General features: G+C 54.4%; 1 protein-coding gene across 11 annotated transcripts in view; it reads right to left on the bottom strand.

Moving 5' to 3' along the window:
• The window catches only part of ULK2 (unc-51 like autophagy activating kinase 2), a 71495-nt gene that overhangs the window by 41567 nt on the left and 3999 nt on the right, over positions 1–25929 (bottom strand). For 6 of the 11 annotated variants that reach the window (XM_021067922.1, XM_021067920.1, XM_021067926.1 and 3 more), the window contains 9 exons: positions 14947–14979; positions 14342–14378; positions 12203–12376; positions 10918–10991; positions 8986–9087; positions 7907–7965; positions 6248–6330; positions 2711–2758; positions 2264–2358 (listed from right to left, as the gene is read on the bottom strand). In XM_021067922.1, coding sequence (XP_020923581.1) covers positions 2264–2358; positions 2711–2758; positions 6248–6330; positions 7907–7965; positions 8986–9087; positions 10918–10991; positions 12203–12376; positions 14342–14378; positions 14947–14979 — 705 coding nt within the window. Of the gene's footprint in view, positions 1–2263; positions 2359–2710; positions 2759–6247; positions 6331–7906; positions 7966–8985; positions 9088–10917; positions 10992–12202; positions 12377–14341; positions 14379–14946; positions 14980–16649; positions 16865–25929 lie in introns of those variants that run through there. The other 5 variants (XM_021067928.1, XM_021067927.1, XM_021067931.1 and 2 more) reach the window with 5 other exon arrangements.

The raw sequence follows: 25929 nt of genomic DNA, 5'->3' as shown, positions 1-25929 counted from the left end.
ACCGCTCCCGAGGTCTGTGGGGGCTTTAAAGGAGGGGGCCTTGAACCAACAGAGAGTCAGGAGACACCATCTCGATGGCACGTAGCCTGCAGCCCGCAGCGGAACTAAGTGGTTTAGGTTTTCGGTGACGGTGTTCTTGGTTTTACCCTTCAAAGATTTGGAATAAAGTGGCAGCGGGGGATAGGGCGTGAAAATGAAAAAAAGAGAAGGGTCGCTGGGCCTGCCTGCCAAGGTCCACCCTCAGGGCAAGTCCGCCCCCCTCGCTTCCGCAGGTGACGCGGACAGCAAGGCCCATCTACCCCTCCCGGCCTCACCCGCCGCCCACCACACAGACCCCTGCCTGCTCTCCTTTTAGGTCCACGGCAAGCGCCAGCTTCTCATCGAGGCCGCCTGAAAAGGGCTTCCGGAACTCCCCCGGGGCTCAGGGGTGAAGGATCCAGCCTTGTCACCCCCGGGGGCGGTTCCGTCCCGGGCCTGGGAACTTCCACATGCCGCGGTTGCAGCCAAAACCCCCCCAAAAAGAAGGGGGACTTTCCACCGGAGGGCTGAGCCCCTCGCGTGCCCCCTCCCGCTGCCGTCCTGTGAGCTCGGCCCCTCCCAGCAGCCCAGCCCCCAGCCCCTCCCTCACGCTCCCCTTCATCACGTCCCCCGCAACCCCAAACCCCAGCACCGCTCTCTGGTCACCACAGTGTCAACTGTGTCCCTCCCGGTGGCCCCTTTCTCATCCCTGGGCGTCCCCCCGCCCCACAGGCTCCCCCACCATCGCGTTCTCCCCGCTGCTCCTCCTCTGGTATCGCCTCTGCTTTTCAGGCCGCGTGTCGTCTGCGTCAGATCCAGCTCCACCCCCGCAGCCCGTTTGCCAACACCACGGGGCACCCCCGCACGACCTCCGACCCCGCACACAGAGGGTAACGAGGCCGGTCACAGACGAGGGAGCCGCGCTCAGCTCCGGGCCTGGCTGCCCCCAGCGGCAGCGCCGGCCCCGAGGCTGGTCGTCAGCCTGGCTCCGAACAAAGCCTGGAGCCTCCGACAGCCCGACGCTTTCTCCCGAGGCTCCAAATCTACTGTTGTTCGCATTCCAGACCCAGACAGAAACACGCAACGCGTTTTCCCCCCAGTTGTGTTTGTTTGTTTTGTGGGCTTTTTTGGCAGCAATGTGGGATCTCAGTTCCCAGACCAGGGCTCGAACCCTGCCGCAGTGGTGAGAGCACCAAGTCCTAACCAACAGACCACCAGGGAACTCCCTCTCTCAGTCTTAAATTCACAGGAATAGAACTTGAGTCTTAGTGCATCTGCTTTTTCCATTTGGTTTGAGTGTGCAGGACAGTGCGAACGTTTTAGGACTTACCCGCTTGCAACTGCTTCAGCATCTGCGTATAGACTGCGGGCTGGTGGGTCTCCCAGGAAAGCAAGTATAAAGCGCCTGCCCCCCGCCCTCCCGAGCACTTCCTGTGGGCCAGGCACTGCAGTAAGTGCTCTGCTCAGTTATCCTTAGAAAACTCTGTGAAGGAGGCGAGGGAAGCTCCCTCAACACGCGAGAAACAGGCTCAGAGAGACGGAGGCGGGGACGTGGAAGTGCCAGGTCCCTCCTTTCTCGGCTCTGCGACCCTCCCACCAGCACGTCTGCCAGGCCAACCTGGAGAGTACCGAGGGGCTGGCACAACAGCCCTGGCACGTTGGCCGTGAAAAGCCTCGAGGCCACAAGCCTCCCAGGCTGCAGGGGAGACATGGGGCAAGTCTAGGAAAGCAGAGCCCAGGGTAAGCTCAGACCTGGGAGAGCAGAGTGGGAGGACGTGGGGACCAGAGCGGCCACAAGTCTCGGGACCAGGAAGAGGCCCTTAGACTGGGGGGAAGACAGCTCGAAGGCAGTGGCTCAGGAACCCGTAGGAGGGGAGAGGCTGTGGCAGGGCCAGGGCCGACGTCCGGCTCAGAGGCCACTCCTCACCGCTCGTGGAATAAGCTCGAGTCCCCCATCCAGCTGTCACCGCAGCAGCCTTCCCAAGCTCCCGGGGCATGAAGAGGGGAGTGGACTGTTTCCCTGTTCAGGGGATGGTGCCCCGGGAGGTGACACGTCTTGCGGAAGCATCCACGGCCAGGGGAGGGCACAGGCCCCAGTGAAGGCCCCAAAACAACGCTCTCTCCCTCGGCCTGGGTGTGCTAGGCAACGCCCGGCGGCGGAGAGCTCCCCCTGCAGCGAGGGCTCCGTGTGGCGCAGGTGGGACAGCACAGACCCCGAGGTTACTGGAGTAAAACCAGAACTTACTGGTGGAGAGACAAAACGACAAGATGGAGAGCTGCCGCAGGAGCTTCCCGGGATGGCACCGGCAGGCACGGGCACAGGCACGGGCACGGGGCAGGCTGCGGAGAAACACCAAGGAAGAGAGCCCCGCGTTTAGTGCAACAGCCCGGCTCGTGGACCGCAAAGACCCGCCAAAAGCACGGCGGCTCTGGGCCGACCACGACCCACATTCACCAACTCATCACAGCCCCACGGGTGAAACTGCAGAGGCTGCCGTGACTAAAACTACGTCCACTGGGATTCGGAAGGAAAAACAGAACCGTCGTTAAATAAACACAACTCCAAGTATTTAAGAAAAGCTGGATGGAATCTTGAGAAGCACATAAGAATTTATTTTGTAAAACCCAATACTAACTTTCTCCTAAGCTTGCATTCACGCTTTAAGTAACAATGTAGAAAGTGAATACTCACATTTTTTCACGGGAACTTGATCAAGAAAAGGGTGGCTAAAAAACGCCTCTGTAATGGAAATGAGAATGCAACCGGTAAGCCGACGCTGATTTCTGCAAACCGCTTCACCTATCGACAGAGCCCACACAACAGCCTGCAGGTCGCAGGTAATTATTACTCACGTCTTTATGCTGACTCCATTTCCCTTAATGTAAAAGCGTATTATCCTTATAAGTCGTCTATAAAAACCATCAAATAATAAGTAATTCTGAGTCAATGTGAACTTTCAAATGCTGGTTGGGAGTTCTGGAAATCTGTCACCAACACAGCAGGCGACTGGAGGAGCCCACGGCCCAGAGGGCTGTGACCAGGCCCTGGCCACGCACAGCTGTGAGCTACGGCGGTGAGTGCTCCCTGTTAACGGGAAATCTTGGACTAAATCCCATCTTTCTATCCCAGAAGGTTTTCCTACAGCTGATTTCACATTAAAAACAAAAACAAAAACCGCTATTAATTTAACTCGCCAAGGATAAAACCTACACAATAAGCCTCCTAATTAGATCAACAGGAGAGTACAAGGCAATTCATTACTCTCTTTTCCTGTATAATTTAGTTATTTCCTCCTTTCTTTCCTTTTTGTTTTTTTGTTCCCAGGCTAGGGGTCGCAGCTGCAGCCTCTGGCCTGCACCACAGCCAGAGCAACACAGGATCTGAGCCATGTCTGCGACCTACACCACAGCTCACGGCAACACCGGGTGCTTAACCCACTGAGCAAGGCCAGGGATCAAACCCACGCACCCTCCTGGATCCTAGGCGGGTTCGTCACCTCTGCCCCACGACAGGAACCCAGGAACACCACCTCCCTCTAAGTCTCCGACCTGCGAGCCATGAAACGGCACAGAGCAGGCAAGGGGCGGAGCACCGCCCGTCTGGAGGGTTATCAGGTCACACGCGTGAGCAGCAAGCTTTGCTCAGGCCTGGTCCACCAGCTTGCAGTCTGCAAGCTCCCAACCATTTCCCAGAAAGAAACACCCAGAGGCCTGCCCAGGACGCGACGAGCACAGGCTTGCTAAGGGATGCGAAGGGTTCCGAAGAGAAGCGTGGGTTTTCTACCTTGGGTCTATTTTAGACAGAAGTCAACATAGACATACAAAATTCTAGTCTGACAGCTAAGGTTTCTCACGCCGACTTTCACAAAGCTCCTAAGAGAGATGAAACGGAAAAGACAGAAATGAAGAAGCTAAATGGGCTGAACGCAAACCCTCTGACACCCCTTCCCGATGGGCTGTCGTGGTTTATGCAAAGTCTGTCATATATATATATATATATATATTTTTGTCTTTTGCCTTTTCCAGAGCTGCTCCCACGGTATATGGAGGTTCGCAGGCCAGGGGTCCAATTGGAGCTGTAGCCACCGGCCCAGGCCAGAGCCACAGCAACGCGGGATCCGAGCCGCGTCTGCAACCTACACCACAGCTCACGGCAACGCCGGATCCTTAACCCACTGAGCAAGGCCAGGGACCGAACCCGCAACCTCATGGTTCCTAGTCGGATTCGTTAACTACTGCGCCACAACAGGAACTCCTGTCGATATTTTTTATGCAAAGTCTGTCACTATTTCGCATCGGCATTTAATCATTCTGCAATCAGTCTCCGGTGGGTTGCTTCCCTACCGGCCCCCATTTCTCGTAGTTACAGAGCAGCTCTCAATGTAATTCCTCCTCTGAAAGATAAAAGCACTTGCCCGCTACATGAACTGAACTCTAACTCCACTTTCTCCTAACTTCAGGACATCTTCAGGCTCTTTCCTCTCCCCCCACAGAAACCACGAGAGCCGCTGTCGACCGAGAACGTGTACCAGGACCACCCACGGGGCGCCTCCCATGCCAGCTCCCCGCCGACCCTCACGCGCTCTGTGCCAGGTGCCGCCTCTGCTCAGGGGAAGACGGCGTTGAAACACACGAGGCCCCACCGCCACGGGCTGGAAACCCGAGGGCCTGGGAGCCAGGCGTCAAACCCCAGGAACCCGCCCCTCGGCCTGGGTGGCCTTCCTCGTGCAGGGTCCCCGCCCACAGTTCTGGGACGAACTCTGGCCACTCTCTATTCCTTAGTACTTTCCTAACTGCCACGCAGGGAGAATCAAATGCTTTTTTCCGAAAGATGTGCAGACCAGGTTAGTGTGATAAGCTCTTTCATTAAACATGGTTTATGGCTTTTCTGCGCTGAGATTTTCGGGTCTTGCTGTTTTTCTATGATTGGTAAGAACTAGTTAACAACCTACTCCCCAGAGAGGAGCTGAGATCCAAAGAGTCCGAGGGACGCAGGCTCTTTCCAAGCCTTCAAGAACTGGGCGACCCCTGTGATATCCAGCGCTCCACGTTCTTTGATTACACGTGAAGTAGCAAAATACTATTTGAGGATAGACCGTGCTAAGTTAAAACTGCCTGAGAGGCAAGTTTTTAGCTTTAAATGCTTATGTTATCAAAGAAGAGAGGCTCGAACTCCGTGACAGAAGCTTCTGCCTAAGAATCTCACATCCTAAGACGGAGGTGCCCAGAGCGCACCCTCCCGGTCCCCCCAAGCCCCGTCTCTGAGGGGGCCTCTCCGCCAGTCCTCCCTCCCAGACGGCTCCTCAAACACGTCCTGGACACAGGCCTCCCTTCCGAACCCACGCGCCCCGTCTCGGCTCCTGGCCGTGCCGCACAGCCTGCTCTGGCCCCACGGCCCTTCCCACCGCTCTAACTGTTGCCCAGGCCAAAAGCCCTGGCCTCATCTTCCCCACTCACCCCCCACTCCCGATTCGTCTTAAATGCTGCCGCCTCCCCCGCGGAGAAACACAGACCTCGGCTGCTGCTGCCCTGCTCCTGCCCGGCCCGAGCTGCCGCCTCCCTCGCCCAGGCCACCTGCGTCTCCGGAGGGTCTCCCCACCTCTGCCCCCCTCGCTCCCTGCCCTCAGGTGCTCCAGTCCTTCTCGACAGGCAACCAGAGCACATTCCTCCTCGGCTCCACCAGCTCCCACCACGCCTGCAGCAAAAGCCGGAGTCTCCTCGCTGGCCCTCGAGCTGTTCCTCCAGCTTCCGTGGCATCTGCCGGCTCTGGGCATCTGTGCCGACTGTTCACGCCGCCTGGAAAGCTCTCCCACAGACACCCACGTGGCCACTATCTGTGTCTCCCCAAATGTCACTTTCTCAGCAAGGTCTTCACGGAGGACCTGATTTGAAAATTTCAACCCCTGCCCCCACTTCTTCTTCTACTGTTGGTTTTTTTCTTTTTTTACAGCGTTTATCATCTTCTAATAGAGCATATACTGTATGTCTCCCCCTTTCTAGAATATGTGCATCATGAGGGCAGAGATTTTGTGACTGTCTCCCACAACAGACACTGAATAAATTAGTCACAAAATACGCGAAAGAAAAAAGACAAAGAGGGAGAAAGAAGTAAAAGTGAAACTGATTCTCATTTTCTTTTGAAACCTCTATAGCACCTTGTTAAAAATCTTTCGGAATACACAAAAATAAAAGTAGAAACCAGTACACAAAATTTCAAAACATTACTTACCAAAGTCCATTCTATCTTTTTGGTTTCTCTGAAGCAAACCCAAAAGGAGATGAGCCAAATAGGGCGATGTTTCTCTGGGGATGCTGGGGTGGGAAGGAAAAAACCACCTAAGTGGTGACTTTATATATATTACCCACGTGACTCTCAGCTTCGTTACAGTAAATGAAAACCTACGTGTAATTTCACGAATACTACATGTTACAGGAAGACGACCAGGGTAAGGCCTCTCTCCTCGAAGAAAACAAGAAAACTCAGCATTGGCTTTAAGAACCAGCGCCAAGTTGGGAAGATTCCTGCACTGGGCTTCTAACTGCTACACCATCTGCAGGAACAAAGCACTTCACCAGCACTGACAGCCTCGAGTGGCCACACAACTTCAACCCTGCACTAACAGCTGCTACGGAGCTCTCTGTTAGAAAAAGAGCCACCTCCTGGAGTCCTGTACGGCTCAGCGGGTTAAGGATCATGCGGCTCAGACCTGATCCCTGGCCTGGGAACTGCTGCATGTCGCAGACAGGCCAAAAAAAAGGAAAAAAGAAGAGAGGGCCACCTCAATCCTGTCTGGAAAACGGCAGAGCTTAAATAAATATGAGAGAAGTAACATAGCTTCCTGAAATCCAATAAAGAAAGGACAAGGGGAGTTCCCGTCGTGGCGCAGTGGTTAACGAATCCGACTGGGAACCATGAGGTTGCAGGTTCGGTCCCTGCCCTTGCTCAGTGGGTTAACGATCCGGCGTTGCCGTGAGCTGTGGTGTAGGTCACAGACGCGGCTCGGATCCCACGTTGCTGTGGCTCTGGCGTAGGCTGGTGGCTACAGCTCCGACTCAACCCCTAGCCTGGGAACCTCCATATGCCGCGGGAGCGGCCCAAGAAATAGCTAAAAAAAAAGACCAAAAAAAAAAAAAAAAAAAGGACAAGGCAATTTAAAAAAAAAAGGCACAAAAAAAAGTGCCCAGTGGTAACGAACCCGACGAGCATCCATGAGGACGAAGGTTCAATCCCTGGCCTCGCTCAGTGGGTTAAGGATCTGGCATTGCTGTGGCTCTGGTGTAGGCCACCAGCTCCAGTTCCGACTCAACCCCTAGCCTGGAAACTTCCGTACGCCTCAGGTGTGACCCTAAAAAGCAAAAACAAAAGCAATGGGAATACACAATTCACCGAGTAAAGCCACAAAGGAATGTTAAACAGGTACAGAGAACAATGCAGGTTACAGGATGCGCAGAGGCACCCATGACACCCTGGTAACCTTTAACTTCCTGTCACAATGTTTGTGCTCTTTACTGCCAATTGAAGGAAGAGTTAATAATGGAAACACACAGGAGTTTCTGTCGTGGCTCAGCGGTTAACGAACCTGAGTAGCATTCATAAGGACACGGGTTCAATCCCTGGCCTCGCTCAGTGGGTTAAGGATCTGGACTTGCCATGAGCTCTGGTGTGGGTCGCCGTTTTGGCTCGGATCCTGCATGGCTGTGGCTGTGGGTGGTGTAGGCGGCAGCTGCAACGCCGACTGACCCCTAGCCCGGGAACCTCCACGTGCCGCTGGTGCGGCCCTAAAAAGACAAGAAATAAAAAAATAATGGAAATACACAGAACACAGAGAATTCAAGGAAATAACACTGTCTTGACAAAGAGTAAAACCAGCATCATTAAAATACATACCTAGGCATTAAGTTCCTATTTTTTTCATAAAATATCCTCAAGTCTTGAGGACTATTGGCCTGTTTTAAAGAGAAAAAAAAGTGGGGGGGGGTTAATTCCTTATTCAAACCAGAAGCAAAAATTCCAAACCCCAAGTGACACGCATGCTCCTGCTCACACTCATCAGCTCTGACTGTGAAGCCGCGGACTCGCGAGGAGCAGAGGCGGCACCGGAACTCCCAGCAAGTCCTGCGCACCCCGCTCCAACGTCTCTCCCGAGGCCAAGCCGCCGGGAGGCCTGAGACGCAGGAAAAAGACCCACTCGGGAGGCTCCGCAGCCTGCCCCCCGGGTCTGTTTTAATGTGTGAAAGGACTCGGGAAGAGGCCAAGGCTGCTGCTTCCCAGCCTCTCCGCACAGACAGGCGGGGGGGCCCCCCTGCTAAGAGCTGCTGGATTGTCAAGCTGCCGCCTCAGCCAAGCAGACGGCAAGGAGCACACCCAGCCCCTCAGACAAGTCGCTTCCCTCTGTGCCAGCCTCAGCTGCTAAGAGCCTCTGCAGGGGGGCGGCACCAGCTCCAGATGAACCACCTCTTAACTCCAGAGCCGGGATGGGTCTCCCGGGGCCCTCCAGATGCAAGGGCCCTCGCTGGGGACCCGGGACCCCCAGCTGAGCTGGAGGCGCTGACGTCCCTGCACTCGGACTGTCTCCCTGAGCCCGGCCCGTCTTGGCCAGCCCGGAAGACACAAGGGCTCCCCCCACCCACACCCGGAGGGGGGCCGTGAGAAGAGGGAAAGGCCGAGGCTGCCGGCTCTCGGGCGCCTTTGTTAACCCATCCGGCTCAGCGCGAAGGACCCCACCCACGGCTAGCAAAGGGCCAGGGCCCGGGGCACGCGGCGTGAGCTGTGCGGGCCCACCCGCCCGAGCACGTTCTCAACAAACCCCCAGGTCAGCAGCAGGCGACACGGACTCGGGACGGGGAGCGCGAGGGCTGGCGACAGTCACGTTCAGGCGGGCTTTCCTCTGTGTGGGGAGGGGGCAACGTATCCCCATTTCACAGGTCAGAGGCTACGGCAAAACGAGAAGACCCCCCGACGGGCACCTGAAAAGGAGGCTTTCCGACGAGGCACTGGTAGATCACGGTCCCGATGCTCCACAGGTCGGCCTTGGCGTCGTAGTGCTGCGACATGATAACCTCGGGAGCCTGGGGGCAGAGGACGCGGTCGCAGGGTCAGTCGTTAGCACATGCACATACTACACTCGCCACCCCTAATGAGACACACTGTGACGCTGCTCCAGTCAAACAATTACCTGGCAATCTCAACACAAGGCTGCACAAAAACAAAGAGTTGTGACGTTCCCGTCGTGGCGCAGCGGAAACAACCCAACTAGTTTCCATGAGGCTGCGGGTTCGATCCCAGGCCTCGCTCAGTGGGTTAAGGAGCTGGCGTTGCCGTGAGCTGTGGTGTAGGTCGCAGACACAGCTCAGATCTGGCACTGATGTGGCTGCGGTGTAGACCAATAACTGTAGCTCCGATTCAACCCCTAGCCTGGGAACCTCCACATGCTACAGGTGTGGCCCTAAAAAGCAAAAAAAAAAAAAAAAAAAAAAAAAAAAAAAAAAAAAAAGAAAGGAAGAATTGTAGAAACAAATATTTCTACATAATAGTACGAATACACAAAATACATAAGAGCATCAAAACAAAGCTAAGGAAAGACACACCCCGACGGCAGGACTGAGGCGACCTGCAGGGCAGGGGGTCGGAGGGGAAAGGCCACCAAAGGCAGGAGAGCCGCTTCTCCAGCACTCGGCCTCCCTCGAAAATGAAGACCCAGGCAAACACGACCAAGTGTTAACTTGGCTGCTCTAGCACTCCCATCTCTGCCATTTGAAACCTTTTAAAATAATGAAAAAGTACACAAAAAAAAACCGCTTTCAAGTTTTTTTTTCTGCTGCTTTGTTCCCGCCATTTCCCCACCTCTCATTAGATGTTGCTTTTTAAAAATGTCATCGATCAAGACAAGCATTAAATATTAATGCCAAGTACAGGTGAAGATAGTGAAACTATTTCCTGGGCACGAAGTCACTGGTTTACTGTCCCGAGAAACCCTCTTACTGCGTCAGCTTCCTTCAGGCAACTACTGCCTCTGTCCTCAGGCCATGACCTCAAACTGGACGAACTCATCCTCAGCAAGTACAAAACAGCATTTAAACCACGTTCCAGTCTCACGTTTTTTCTTCTCTGGCTGCCCCACGGCATACGGAGTTCCCAGGCCAAGGGTCAGATCGGAGTCACAACCTACGCTGAATCTGCGGCAACGCCGGATCCCTTAAGCCACCGCCCCGGGCTGGGGATCACACCTGCGTCCTGGTGCTGCAGAGACGCTGTGGATCCCGCTGTGCCCCAGCAGGAATTCCAAATGGTAACACTTTTGTGTAAGCAGTAAAATTATAACCCAAGAAACAGTACATCTGGGGAGTTCCCGGTGTGGCCCAGAGTGTTTAAGAGCCCGACTAGGATCCACGAGGATGCGGGTTCAACCCCTGGCCTCACTCAGTGGGTGAAGGATCCGGCACTGCTGTGGCTGTGGGGTAGGCCGGCAGCTGCAGCTCCAATTCAACCCCTAGCCTGGGAACCTCCATGTGCTGCAGGTGCGGCCCTAAAAAGACCAAAAAAAAAAAAAAAAAAAAGGAGTCCACATGCAAAAGCTGACCATGGCCTGCAGCGGGAGAGGCGCCCCACAAGGCTCAGGTCTTCCCAAGGTGATGCGTCAAGTCCAACACGACTGCACCCGTTTCTATTTCTACCGGAGCAACGAATCCCCTTAGAAAAGGAATGCCGGGGGGAGGGCTCAACCAACGCCAGTGGCAGAGGTGATGCCTCCACGGCCGACTGTGCTGAAGCGAAGGGCGAGCGCTCCAGTGTAATCCGCCCCAGAACACGCGTCTCGAGCCCCAGGCCAGCGCGCCGGGCTTGGAGACAGGCGCCAGGCCCGCGTGCCAGGGCTGCGGCGCTGTGCCAGCCACACTCACCATGTACATCGGAGAGCCGCACAGCGTGGCAGCCATCATGTTACTGTGCAGGTAACGAGCAAACCCGAAATCCGCTGTTCACGAGATAAAAGGAGACAATCAGGTGACGCCTTGGCCCACATTCAACAGCGACCGCGCGACGCTCCAAGACCTAAGACCCCGGAAGAGCTGTGAGAGACCAAAGCTTGCTCCCAAGACTGCCGCCCAAGAACAAGGAGCAACTCCAATTTCACCGCTAGGAAACAGTGGGCCTGCCAAAGGCGCAAGTCGCTGCCCTGCCGGTTTCGAGACCGAGGAGACAGTGTCAAGCTCTACAAGAGAAAACGCTGTTTATAACCAATGGCTCATGACTACAGCTCTCATTAAACAGCAGTATCAGCTACAGAACCTGAAGTGTCCGTCCCCAGATACCCAACGTAACCTGTATAACTCTCAGAGATTTCTTAAAATAATGCTCAAAAGTGGAGTTCCCACTGTGGTGCAGTGGGTGAAGAATCCTACTGCAACGGCTTGGGTCACTGCACAAGTGCAGGTGTGATCCTCAGCCCAGGGCCGAGGAGCTCTGGCATTGTCGCAGCTGTGGTGTGGGTCACAGATGCGGCTTAGATTCCATCTCTGGCCCAGGAATTGCCATACGCCACAGGTGTGGCCAGAAAAATTAAAAAAACAAAAAAGGGAGTTCCCGTCATGGCTCAGAGGAAATGAATCTGACTGGCATCCATGAGGACAAAGGTTCGTTCAATCCCTGGCCTCGCTCAGTGGGTTGAGGATCCAGCGATGCCGTGAGCTGTGGCGCAGGCCGGCAGCTGGAGCTCCAATTCGATCCCTAGCCTGGGAACCTCCATATGCTGTGGGTGAGACGCTACAAAAAAACAAAACAAACAAAAACCTGCTGAAAACCAAGAGAAACGCTTTTTAAAAAGTCTACCATTACAAACTGCTTCAAATAACCTTTGAGAACGCTAAAAACAATCCTCCCTGGTGTGAGCATCCCACGAGCTGCAGACTCAGGGTGATGCACCTGCGGCCGGCAGCCTGAGACACACCTGCCTCGGGTGAGGGCAGCAGGACCTGCTGCCAGGATTCAGCCCGGCGTTCCCGGCACAGCCCTTTGGCCCCGCCTGAAACTCAGCCCCGGCAACCACCACCACCGCCGCCGCCGCCGCCAGGGTGAAGGTATCTCACCGAACGCAGCACGAATTTCAACAGCTCAACAAAACCCACCATGCTAACAAAGCCAAGCTGGTCTACAAGCACTGTCGCAAAACGACACACAGCCCTTTACCAATCTTGACGCGGATGCCGCTGACGCTGGCCTTCCTGCGGCCGGCGTGGGACAGCAGGATGTTCTGCGGCTTGAGGTCCCTGTGGATGATGCCCTTGCTGTGCAGGACCCGCATGGCGGCCGCGATCTGCAGCAGGAACACGCGGATGGTGTCTTCGCGCAGCGTGCCCTTGGCTGGAGGAGAGACACCACCCGGGTCATCCGCTAAGCCGGCCACGGACGGGGGTGTCCGCAGACCCTGGCGGGGAAGGAGCTGGGATTCACACGTTCGCATTGCTGGTTCAAGCCTGGGAAGAGCCACCTGGGCGCTCTCAGACTCTGCCATCAACCTGCGGTGAAGGGAACCCGTTTACGCCCGCATCTCCTGTTTTTCTCGCTGCCCCGCCGCCGTCTTCCCATTTTCGCCGGGAAGAAGGAGGACAGCAACGCTGTTCAACGAGCCTGAGGCTCCTCCACGAGCCAAAGCCACGTCCCCTCTGCATCGGTCAACACCTGGGAGAAACGTCCGAGGTGAATTCCAACCACCCCCGAGCACAAAAAAGCAGGTGAGATGCTTGGCTGCTGAGACGGCATTACCGCCCTGGGCCCGCCTGTCTCCTCTCATCTCCCCGCTGCCAAGACCTCGTCCCACCATGGCATCCTTCCAAACTAAAGACCCTTGCAAGAAGCGGGGTTCTCACTGCTTGGAAGAGGCAGCGGGCAGATGGGTTGAGGGCACTCACTGCGCGGCAACCAGGAGGGGTTCTGCGCGCACGGGGAGCTGGAACGGTTACTGGAGCTTGGTTTGCAGCCAGGCTGCCGCTGCGCCCACCCCAGCTCCCCGCTTACTTACCGTGTGACCCCAGACGACCCTCTGCGCCCACTCCTCATCTAGGAAAAGCGGCCAGCCAGGCGGGGTGGCCGTGGCAGCACGGAGGATGGCACATTTGGTACCAGAGACTTCGGACAACGGCCCGGCCCAGAGCAAATACCCGAGCACAGTCCGTGCGCGACACGCACTTCCTCACAGTGGCTCGAAAAGGCCCCCGAATCTACACGAGGAATTTCACCTCCACGAGCCCAGTTAAACCCTCACCAACTCCAGCGCACTCCTGCCCAAATTCGAGAACACGCGCTAACCTTTCCACGTGCAACTGCTAAGAAAGACAGAAATAACAGCAACACCTGGAACAAGGAAAACATGCCAGGTTTTTTGGGTTTTTTTTTTTGCTTGTTAGGGCCGCACTTGTGGGATATGCAGGGTCTCAGGTCAGGGGTCGAGTCGGAGCTGTAGCTGCTGGCCTACACCACAAGGCGGGACCCCCGACCCACTGAGCGAGGCCAGGGATCCAGGCGGCATCCTCATGGATGCCACTCAAGATCTGCTTCCACCGAGCCACGACGGCAACTCCTGTTTCGAAGATTTTTACACTCTTTCTCAACTGCGCTCCTCCGTTAGCAGGTGAAGCGGCAGGTTGAGGCCGCTGCGGCTCTCCTCGGAGGCCCGCGCCCTCGGGGTACCTACCGCCGCGTCCACGACCCCGTCTCTCTGCCTGCCTCCCTCACTCCTTCAACAGGTGAGCAAGGAGGTGCCGGCCTCACCCAACGTCACGGCAGAAAAGCACTTCTGAGGGACACCAGTCGACCGGAACACTTACTATCCTATAGGAACGCACGTAACACCCAGACGCTCCAGCAACATCCGCTCCTAAAATCTCATCTCCCCGGTGCCACAAAATACTGCCAAGGGCACCTTAATCCCTTACGACATTTTTTTAATTCACAAGCAACAGTCACATTAACACACACACTCTTGGATACACTCGTTCATCATGTTTTTGAAGAAAATAAAAGGGACTAAAGTTCACTGACAGCAGTGCACTTAAGTCTTCCGAAGAGAAGCTTCCTCTCTTGGGGAGAGGCCCCCCCAAACTCTGTCAGCGAGCCGCACACCAGCGCCCGTGTGTCTACACGCGGAAAGCTTAGCAGCAAAACCGCGGCAAACGACAGTCAGCGAAGTGACCACAATTAAACAAACATATAAATATTTACGGACTGTTCCCACGTACGTGCCGGAAACACGGGCAGCAAATTTAGAGGCAACTAAAGATTAAACAGACTACAGTCCTGTGCTAAACACTGACCAAGACAAACTCTTACCTTGCAAATAATCTGCCAGGTCTCCACCATTGCAATACTGACATATAAAAGACAAAGTAATTAAAATAAGACACTGATTCAAGAATAGCTCAAATCCATTATCAGTTAATTTTAATTAAAAACGTATTTGTATATAGTATACATAACCGTTATGTCATGTAAATTCAGCCTCAAATGATTAGGAATTACAGAATCGGAGTTCCCATCGCAGCTCAGTGGTTAATGAACCTGACTAGTATCCATGAGGTTGCGGTTCGATCCCTGGCCTCGCTCAGTGGGTTAAGGATCCGGCATTGCCGTGGGCTGTGGCTCGAGACACCGCTCGGATCCAGCGCGGCTGTGGCTGTGGTGTAGGCTGGAAGGTACAGCTCCGATTCAACCTCTAGCCTGGGAACCTCCACACACCACAGGTTCGGCCCAAAGACCAAAAAAAAAAAAAAATTACGGAATCAACATTTTAAAATTTTATATTCCTTATAATATAGAATCCAAATCACTGAATCAACTTTATTAATTCAAATTTTCAAATAACCTACTGACAATTTTAAAGTACATATTAATCAAAGAAATGTGAAGTAAATTAAACAGACTTGTTCGCGACCTACCTCCATCACCAGAAAGACGGAGTTGGGTAATTCCTGAAAATTAAACATATTGAATGTGATTTAGAGAAAAAAATAAGCACAAATTTTTAAAAATATCGACAGTTAATAAAAACAGTACACATGTTCACTTTAAGCAAGTAAAATGAAACCACAAAATCCATCAGTAAGTGAAATTTAAAATCCCCTGAACAGGAGTTCTCGTTGTGGCTTAGCGGTTAACGAACCCAACCAGCATCCCTGAGGACACGGATTGGAACCCGGCCTTGCCCAGAAGGTTAAGGATCCGGCGTAGTTGTGAGCTGTGGTGTGGGTCACAGACGCAGCTCGGATCCCACGTTGCTGTGGCTGTGGTGCAGGCCACCAGCTGTAGCTTTGATCTGACCCCTATATGGGAACCTCCATACGCTGCAGGTGCAGCCCTAAAAAGACAAAAAAAAAAAAAAAAAAAAATCCCCTGAACAAGGACATAAGCACCTCTCAGCTTCAATGACAATAATGCAGTCTTCAAGAAACCCAATTCTGGGAGCTCCCGTTGTGGCGCAGTGGTTACTGAATCCGACTAGGAACCATGAGGTTGCGGGTTCGATCCCTGGCCTCGCTCAGTGGGTTGAGGATCTGGTGTTGCTGTGAGCTGTGGTGTAGGTTGCAGACGTGGCTCAGATTCCTTGTTGCTGTGGCTGTGGTGTAAGCAGGTGGCTACAGCTCCGATTCGACCCCTAGCCTGGGAACCTCCATATGCCGCAGGTGCGGCCCTAGAAAAGGCAAAAAAAAAAAAAAAAAAAAAAAAGAAGTTCAATTCTGTTCATGGAAAGAATAAAAGAAAGATTCATCTTTCAGTTGTAGTTACGGTAAATTGGCCACTTGCAAAAGGTAAGAAGGACCCTTTAGTTCTCAGGGAAGCACTTTCACTCTGAAGTTTACAACTTTGAGAAAGGACTTGATAAATTCAGCCAGCAACACTAAATGCAGGCTGAGTTCTGGAATACTCGAGCCAGGACGCTCGTCTATTCTTTGCTTTTCTGTGTATTTGGAGGCAAGGATGTTACCTAGGAATTGCTGGCAAAGGGAAGACATTTCATCACACGACTTGGTCGCAGAATGATTTTTAAGGACCTGATTTGAGAAATTTTACCAAGTCTCTCAAATTCATGTAATGCCAGGTCTGTTGACTGGATCAGTAATTCAAAGACTAATCAGCTGATTCTTCAGGAACTACTTGATAATGCTAATTAACATTTAAACTGGGCTTCCCCAGCATTGCTTGAGCCGGCGCTCAAATGTGATTGGAGAGACAGCCCTTCCAAGAAGCACCTGGCTTCACCAAGACCCTGAACTCCAGAATGTGGTGTTTTACGGAAAAAGAAAAGGTAGGCGGGGCAGGTCCAGGGCCAATGCCAGCCAGCAAATTATCTGGTCCTGGCCCACAGTGAGAAAATTCCATAAACAGAGAGTCACGACTTTAAAGGAATTTTTTTCTTTTTTGGCCGGAACACATGGAAGTTCCCAGGCCAGGGAGCCGCTCCACAGCTGCAGCAACACCAGACCCTTAACGCACTGCACCACGCAGAACTCCGTCAAAGAGGTTTAAAGTAACTTAACCAAATCATCTTGTCCGCTGACCCTAGTAACAAAACTCTGGACACCTGCTTATAGATCCTTCTGGTTAAGCTCGTCTTATAACAATGCCTTTTACTGGATCTTACCAAAGAGTCGGTTCACACGGATGAGAAATGCACACCGGCGGCTCACACCACTTGGAGCACTTCCGTGCAGCAGACACAGGCCCCACGAGAGGCTGCCACGAGGTCGCTGCCTGCTCACCACGGCCTGACCGCCTGACCGCCTCGGGTCAGGGCCTGATCACATCAGGCCCCGCAGGAAACTCCGTTGCTTCGGACGTCTCCTCTCCTCATTTCTAGAGTGAGAACCAGCCACGACTTAAACGGCATCCTGCCCAGTCCTCTGCCCCCTCCGGGCGGCGGGCGCGGTTCAGGAGAAGGGCAGTGCCCTCCGAGGCTGAGGCGGCCCGAGCCTCAGTCCCGCGCAGGCCGCTCGGAGACTCCCTCACAGCGCCTGCGGGGGCAGGGACGCCCAGGGCCGGCCCGCGGGCCTCAGGGGGCAGAGCAGACACAAAGGCCCTTTCCTTGTGTCATCAACAAAGACAAAAGCACCCTTCGGAGTTAGCTCATGGCCACGGCAGCTGGACTTGACCACAACCCGACCCAATCCCGACCAGACTAGCCTGCGTCCCTCGGACTACCGACACGTTGGACTCCACAGAATCCTCCTCAGGTCAAAGGAGAGGCCCTTCCCGACGCCAGTGTCGTTCACGGGCCCCTCGGCCCGGCCACCGGACGGCAAAGCAAGCGGGGGTCCCTCGGGGGAGGCGAGTTTCCCCCACGGGAAGAAGGCCGGTCCCGCCGCGGTTTTCACAGTCTGGGGGGCACAGCCAACCCCTCCGTCTCCCCCACATCCCCTCCCTCACCCGCCACATCAAAGACCCACGATCCCGGGGTCGCAGCAGGCGACGATCGGGCGCGGTGGGCGCCGCCGAACAACAGAACAATCCTAACTCGAGAGACAGAGACGCGTGAGCAGCTGGGCGTCTCCGGCACCCCCCCCCCGCCCGCCTTGCAGGCACTGCCAACACCACGGGGTCCCCACTCCGTCCTGAACACCCCTCCTTCTTAAGGGTCCCCTTTTCCAAACGGTGCCCGACCTGTGCTGGAGCAGGTGAGGGGGCAGAGGCGGCTGCAAAGCCAGGAGCGCCCGCGAGGAAGGAGAAATGCGTCCCTTTGCACAAAGCCAACCACACCAGCTGCCGACACCCCGGGGCGGACGGGGCCCTGGGGCGCCGGGCAGAGCTCCAAGAGGCGCCTGCGGGGTCAGCAAGGCTGAGAAGGGGGCCACAGGCCCAGGGCCGGACCCGAGGGTTTTCCAGAGCTGATCAGACCCCTGTCCTCCTGCCTCCACGGGGACACCCGCAGCCCCAGCAGCTCGGCAGCACTGCCAGCGACACCACTAAGCATCGTGACCCTCCTTCTCCCCTTTCCCCGTGCAAACGCCTTGTTAACTGAGGGGAAAAGCGACCGTCCCGAGAGAAGGGGGACGTGCTCACGAACCTGAGGCCAGTGCGCCAAAAAATGCGTGAAATGCACCGAAAAGCAAGTTCCTAAACCAGACAAGAAGTAGACAATGTGAAAAGGCCCCTATGTAGTCAAGAAACTGACTTTCCCCGGAGAAAGTCTTCAGTTTCAGCCCAATCGAAATCCAGGGAGGTTCTGTGCACGTGCGGAAACTGACAAGCCGATTCTAGAAGCGCACGTGGAACGCAAACGGCCGAGGACAACGACCCATTGCGAGAAGAAGAAAAGGCTGGAGGATCTGTCGCCGGGGATCTGGCCGGCTTCTAGACGTCCTCAAGCTACTGTCAGAAAGACAATGAGGTGAGGCTGGGAGGCAGCGGCGTCTAGAAACAGCCCCCCGCCCCCCACGCGCTGGCCAAGCAGGGGCTCAGCACCGGGGGAAGGGCGTCTGCCCGGTAACCGAGACAGGCGACCTCGCTCCACACCCAACGCCACTTCCAGGTAGACTATAGACCCAAACATCAAAGACAAAGCGAAGACGACTGGGGGGGGGGACCACAGACCATCCCCGAGAGCCTAGGGTCCGCTTTCCTCAACAGGACACAAAAGCACTCAAGACAAGAGGCAACAGTAAACTGGACCACACGAAAGTGAAGGATTTCTGTTCGCACACGTACAAACCGGGAAGACAGCAAAAAGCCAAGTCACAGAGTGGCCGAGTCACTTACTCATCACGCCTCCGTCAAAGGACTCGCGGCCATAATATATAAAGAACTCTAACAAGGTAACAACAAAAAGACAACCCAACAGAAAAACAAGCAAGAGACTTCTAGAAGAAGATCAAAAAGAGGATAATCACGTGACTGAAAAGCCTACAAAAGGGCTCAGGTCAGGAATCGTGGGGAAAACGCTCATGGCACTCCTAGTAAGACCCCTCCCCTGAAACGGTTAAAGCTGCCGTGTTGGCTAGACGCGGGGTGACAAGCTGTGAGAACCTGGTGGGAATGTGAGCCAATGTACTGGCGGTGTGAGCGGATGCGGGGCCTATGACCCCCAATTCCTCTCCCAGCCACTGTCCCTGGCGAGAGCCATCGCATCACGGGGACGAGAGCGCGCAAGCGAGCCTCTTGCAGGAGGCACTGGGCTGGGTGAGCGTGACGGTAAGACACCCGTTACAAGGAGCTTGGAAAGATGACCTCAACGAAGGGTCAGGTAAAAAGTCCATTTGTTTTCAAAAATCAATTGAGTGTGTGCAGACACGATGCATGAAAAAGAGAGTTCTGAAAGACACGCAGCAGAGATTTCTCCTGGCAAAAGCAAACAGAGGCATCAGAAGAGGATGGACCTTCACACAGCGCCGGCCCACGGACTGGTCCTGGTCCGCCACCGAGAGACGGACCTTTCTTTTCTTTTAGGGCTGAGCCTGTGGCACACGCAAGTTCCCAGGCCAGGGATCAAACAGGAGCTGCAGCCGCAGGTCTACACCACAGGCACAACAACAGGGGACCTGAGCCGCATCTGCAACCTACACCGCAGATGGAAGCCACGCCAGATCCTTCACCCACCGAGCAAGACCAGGGACCAAACCCACATCCTCATGGATACCATCTGGCCACGTACTTCTGTGATTTGAAAATCGATAAAGAGGGGTTCCCTTGAGGCGCAGTTGGTTAAGGATCCAGCACTGATACTGCATCGGCTCGGGTCGGATCCCCGGCTTCACGGCCGCCGAAGTTTGGGGGAGTGGCCCCGAAATAAATGCATAAAGTGAACTTTAAGTCAGACACAGCATGAGTAGACCGCTGTCTCCGGCAGAATTCAAAGCAGCAGAAGCGGAGAAATTCAAGTAACAGAAGAATTAAGTGACTAGCAAGAGAGAGATTCCAAATAAATTTCTGGCTCCCAAGACCCAGACCTCCCACCTCCCTGCCCCTCTTCCTCATTCACCGCCCCCTCCCCGCTCTGGCAGCATCAGTGCGAAGCGCTCAGACGCGCCCCCCAACCCACCACGGCCCCCCCGGCCCGCGCGGACCTCCCTCCCCACCCGCCGAGGCGGGGTTCCAAGGGAGAGGGTGGCCTGCCCCACAGCCCAGGCGGAGGCCGACATCAGAACGGCTCTAAGCCCGGCCTCCTAGCCCCGAGGACGCGTCCTTCTAGATCGTGCCCCAGAAAAGGCAGGAGATGCGCGACGCAGCCTGTGAAAGCCAGTTCCAGCTCACTGACCCGACCCCAGCACGGGTCAGCGGCAGACGTCTCCTCGACCTGTTCCTCAGTAACACCAACTAAGCGAAAGGCTCCCCAACATTCACGCCACACAGGCAGGGCTGTGATGTGTCAAGATGCGTTCGTTCGTGGTCCCCGCCCGGCACAGAGCTCCCAGGCCTTTTTGTTATGCTAACGGGGCGGCTTTTGGAAAGGCCCTAGGCCACCTACAGATGGGGGCCAGTAGCCCGAGGGATTACAGGGTCTGACCCTTCAGTCCCACCCCCAGCCTCTGGGCAGCGGAGGGAGGCGGGCTGGTGGTTGGGTTCATTCACCAACGGTCACAGATTTCAGCAACCCCGTCTCGGAAGGAAGCCCACGTAAAAGCCCGAAGGCCAGGCTTCCGAGAGCTTTCGGATGGTGCCCGAGATGAAATCTGGTGGGAGGGGCACAGCTTGCCCTAAGCTGGCTGTTCCTGTCTGACATCCTTTCATAATCCGCCAGTAACCGGGTGAGAAACACATCTCCCTGAGTTCTGGGAGCCAGTCGAGCAAATTAATCCACCCAAGAAAAGGGTCCTGGGAGCCACCAACTCACCGTCCGTGGGGCAGTCAGAAACACGGGTATCCACTGAGCTTTGGATTCGTGTCTGAAGGGGAAGGGCGCAGGCGGCCCTTAACCTGTGGGATGGAACGCGCTACAGGCAGTGACAGAATTGGGCTCATCGCTTGGTGGTGTCAGAAGCTGACACTGATCTCAAAGACGTTTCTAAGTTGATAACTAAGTCCTCCTCCAATCAGAACCTGATACACCCGTGACTCTTCCAACTGCTTCAATCCTAACTTTTTTTTTTAGGGCCACGTGTGCGGCACATGGAGGTTCACAGGGTCACATCAGAGCTGCAGCCACCAGCCTACCCCACAGCCACAGCCACACCAGATCTGAGCTGCGTCTGCGACCTGCACCACAGTTCACGGCAACACCAGATCCTTAACCCACTGAGCGAGGCCGGGGATCGAACCTGCGTCCTCATGGATGCTCGCCAGGTCCGTTTCCGCTGTGCCAGGATGGGAGCTCCCTCGCTGCTGACTTTTTAACAGTCCCGCAGAAGGAATCATTGTCTTCTGCAGCCACACGCAGAGCAGGTCAACGCCTAGAGAGAAAGCTGAGTCCCTGCGTCACTCTCTTGCACAGACATAAATCCCAGAATTCCAAGGTATAAACATGAAGAAACCAAACCTTAAGTACAGAAGAAAAGGGGGGAATCTCAAGGTGGAGAAACCCTTCACAGGACATGAAAACTTGAGGTCACGAAAGAGTAGATGGGTCAGTTTCACTACGTAAGAACTTTCACATATAAAAAGAGGCTCAAATGAGATGACAGACCAGACCCCGGCGGAGAAGACCCTTTGGCTACACAGGCCCAAGAGCTGCCCACTCTGACTGCCTCTTGCTCACCTCCTGCAGTCAAGCGTCTCAGCCCTGAACATCTGGCCCATCCACCCAACACCCCAGCTCTGCAGCCCCACGGGCACCCCGCCCACCCGTTCCCCGCACAGCAGCCAGCGCTCCAAGGGCTTGCTCTGTGACGGAGACCAGCCCTCCCAAGCCAGGACGGTTATGTCTCACACTCTACACAGGGACCCTGGCGGGCCTAAAACACCAGGAATGCTGATTCCTAAGCAGCACCCTGCCCAAGGGTTACGGAGAGAGAGGAAGCCCCTAAAAAAGAAAACTGCATTTTCTCCTTGACAATAAAAACCAAAGTAAATACTTGATTGAAAAAACTTGTACATAAAATGTGAAGGAAAAAAAAAATCACCTAAATTTCACCATCTGAAAGAAGTGCCCGTGGCGCTGCTTTCCGGCAACTGCGGACACACACAAGCAAGTGCCGGCTGGGGCTTCATTCTGATGCATCTCCACCTTCGGCGGAGTTATCCTCCCCTCTGCCTCCCGCTCACACAGTCCCAAGTTAAACACACACACAGACACTCGGATTTTACTTGGAAAAAACGGGACCTTCTCTCCACAGGCCTGCATCTTGCTCTCCTCACTCCGTAACACACCAGAGAAATCCGTTCATGTCCACTGCGAATGCGCAGTGCCAAAAACTGCGTCACATGTCACAGTGCGACTGCACCACCGTTTACGAAGGAACATCCGTGTGGCTCCGCTCTGGGGCCTCGGCGCCGGGACACGTATCCCAATTCTCTAGCTTCTACGGCCACGGGACAGATAGGTTCCCCGGGGATCCGGGCGGCCTAGTAAAGGGGCATGGACCCCAGCAGTGACAGGCGCAAGCCCGCGGAGCAGGTCCGAGGATGATGGACGCTCTGGGAAAAAAGCAGGAAGGAGGACGGCCAGTGGTGGGCAGGAGGCCGCCACGGTCTCTGGGGGGTTGGCACAGGCTTGCCTGCACACGGTGAAGTTTGGCCCAGAGGAGGCGGACGTATCCGTGTGCCCTCCGGACACAGCGTAGACACTGTCCATCTGCAGGAGGAAGGGCCCGGGTGCAGAGCGCTCCAGGAACCACAGGGAGGCCGAGGGGAAGGCACAGGAGCAGCCACGTGCAGAGAAGGGGAGAGGAGCCGGAGATACGGGGTCTGGCTTTAACCACAGAGGTGGGAGCCGCTGCAGGGGTCCGAGCAGAGAAGGAACACACCCTGACCTGAGCTTCCAGCAAGACGTGGCTGCAAGGCTGAGACTATTCTTCGAGGTACGGAAGCAAAAGGAGGCCAGAGAGGGTTCCGAAAACATCCGACCGTTCACACTGTCACCAGTGCCACACGCGGTTCCCAGCTGCTCCCAAGCCCACCAAGAATCACTGCACTTTGCAATTGTGCAGATTGAACGGGTGAGAAGCGACATCTGTTACTCTAATGTCCCTGCCTGTTCAGGAATCTCTTACCTACATCTATCAGACGTTTTTATTTCTCTTGTGAGAACCAATCAGCTTACTTTCTCTGCGGGAGGTCTTCTCCTCAGCAATCTGCAGAGGGCTCACACGCGTGAGATATGAGCCTGTTACGTGCTGGGTTGTAGTTTCTCTACTACTCGTCAATTTCATTGTTTTTTTTTTTTTTTTTGCATTTTATCGTGTATAGATTCAAGTGCACAGTTCCACGCAGGCTGTGACAAATGGATACACCCATTTAACTGCCCTTCCAGTCAAAACACAGCAATATTCCCGACACCCCGAAAGTTCCCGCTCGCCCCTTTCTTGTCCATCTCTGACATCCAGTGCAAGCTCTCAGCCACCTTCCCCAATTTCTATGCCCCGAGCCAAGTTCTGTCTCCTGAAACTCACAAAAAATAGAATCACACAGAACTTGTCTATAAATGGCTTCTTTTTCACAACATAACGTTCAAGATTCATGTTATGACACGTATCAAGTTTGTTTCTTTTTAAGGCTGACAACGTGTTCACAGTATTACTTGTCATAAAACAAATTTTCTAAAAAAAATTTATATGTCCCTACTTTTATGGCTTCTGAGTTTATCTTGATTTAAAATACCTTTCTATGGAGCTCCCATCATGGCGTGGTTAACGAATCCGACTAGGAACCATGAGGTTGTGGGTTCGGTCCCTGCCCTTGCTCAGTGGGTTAAGGATCCGGCGTTGCCGTGAGCTGTGGTGTAGGTTGCAGACGCGGCTCGGATCCCGCGTTGCTGTGGCTCTGGTGTAGGCCGGCGGCTACAGCTCCAATTCGACCCCTAACCTGGGAACCTCCATATGCCGTAGGAGCAGCCAAGAAAATGGCAAAATGACCAAAAAAGTTAAAATTAAAATAAAAAAAACCTTTCTAGCCCTCAGATTAGTCATCTAGTTATTATTCTAAGATCATTACTGCTTACATTATATATTTAGGCCTTTAATTCACTTGAAAATTTTGGAGCACGATGGGAACAGGGATCCGCCTTGACTTTTCCCAGACGGCTCCACCTGCCAGCACCAACTACTGAAGGGACCCGTTCTCACCACACACAACCACCAGGAGGCGGTGTTGACCCAGATCGCCGACATTCGCGCAAGTAACGGCTCCCACCTGACCAGCCTGCCTCCTGCGCAGAGGCTCAGAGAGGTACCCTGTGAAAAACACACACGACTCACCCTGCTGCTTTTAAAACTCTTCAGCGGCTTTGTACTGTCCTGGGACTCAAGCTCACGTGGGGCTCTGCCCCCTGCATCACCTGGTGCGACCACCCTTCACCCCCAGCTCCCGCCTGCCCCTTCGGCCTGCCCCTTCCCCTTCCCGCCCCCCACCCCAGAGGCTCCATCCCCTTGGGAAGGGTCCTTGCGTTTCTCCCACTCCCTTAAACGACTGTAGATTCATACACGTACTCAGGAAATTCTAAAAAGAATACAACGGGAGTTCCCGCCCTGGCACAGCGGAAACGAATCCAACTAGGAACCATAAGGCTGCGGGTTCGATCCCTGGCCTCGCTCAGTGGGTCAAGGATGTGAGCTGCTGCTGTGAGCTGTGGCGTAGGTCGCAGACGCGGCTCGGACCTGGCATTGCTGTGGCTCTCATGTTAGGTCAGCAGCTACAGCTCTGACCAGACCCCTAGCCTGGGAACCTCCATATGCCGCGGGCGTGGCCCTGAAAAAAGGAGAAAAAAAAATTTTTAAATAAAAAAAGAGGATAAAAAGAATACAACAAACAACGGTTATCTCTGGGAAGTGCCACTTCCTTTCTAATGTGTTCCTTTTGACAATGCCTGAATACCTTAACTGTGGGCGTATACTGCTTTTGTCATTAGGAAAACTAGGTTTCTTTTTTTTGGCAGTGTCCACGGTAGTTGGAGGTTCCAGAGCCAGGGACTGGAACCCAGCCACAGCAGCGACAACGCTGAATCCTTAACCCGCCACACCACAAGGGAACTCCAAAAATGTGTCTAAGTGCCATCTGAACCCAAATGGGCTCATTGATCAACGACGTCGAAGGTCCCAATTTGTAAAAGGTGCACCCGCGCTTCGGCCGGAGCTCCCGACCGGCGGCCAGTGAGGACGGCGCCCCTGCCCGTGGGATCCGCCCCGTCTCCAAACCCCCTCCGCCGGGTCAACAGTCAGAACCAAGGATGCAACTCCCCCGTCTCCTCGAGCGCCAAATGCCCACGACTATTCGTTTGGTAACAGTTCTTCAGTTTAATGAGCTCCGGAAGTACTCGAAGCACAAGGCAGTCAACATTTTCAGAGCGTCCCCTGGAGAGTCCCCGTGGTTTGGGACTTCGGGTTCTCAGTATCCACCTCCCTAGCGACCTCTCGTTCTGCAGCCAAAGCCAGCAGTTAAAATATTGTTCAGTCTGAAATCTGAGGACACTCACTACCCTGAAAGCAAGGCAACTCTGCCACCGACAGTCTCCTGTACCTCTCAAAAAATGGGAAATTACGAGCTAACATTTAACCGTTTTGGTACGAGGCACTGACTGGTACCACTTGGCGCCCTCTGTCTACAGAGACGAAGACACGGTCACAGCAGCTCTGAGAACTGACACTTTCCCATCGGGACAGTGACCACGTGAGTCTCCCCGTAAACCTCCCATCTTCCAATTTCTCAAATGAAGAAGTTATCCGAACAAGTAATAAAATATACTCACAGCACACACACCTTCTGTGCATGGAGTTTTTTTTTTTTTTTTGCAAAATAATAAAATTTTATTTCCTTCCCAAACTAATACGTAAGTCCACTGC

Source organism: Sus scrofa, chromosome 12, assembly GCF_000003025.6.
Source record: "Sus scrofa isolate TJ Tabasco breed Duroc chromosome 12, Sscrofa11.1, whole genome shotgun sequence".
NCBI classification, from domain to species: Eukaryota; Metazoa; Chordata; class Mammalia; order Artiodactyla; family Suidae; genus Sus; species Sus scrofa.
Note: the sequence above shows the minus strand (reverse complement) of the source record. Positions and strands in the feature narration are given on the sequence as shown.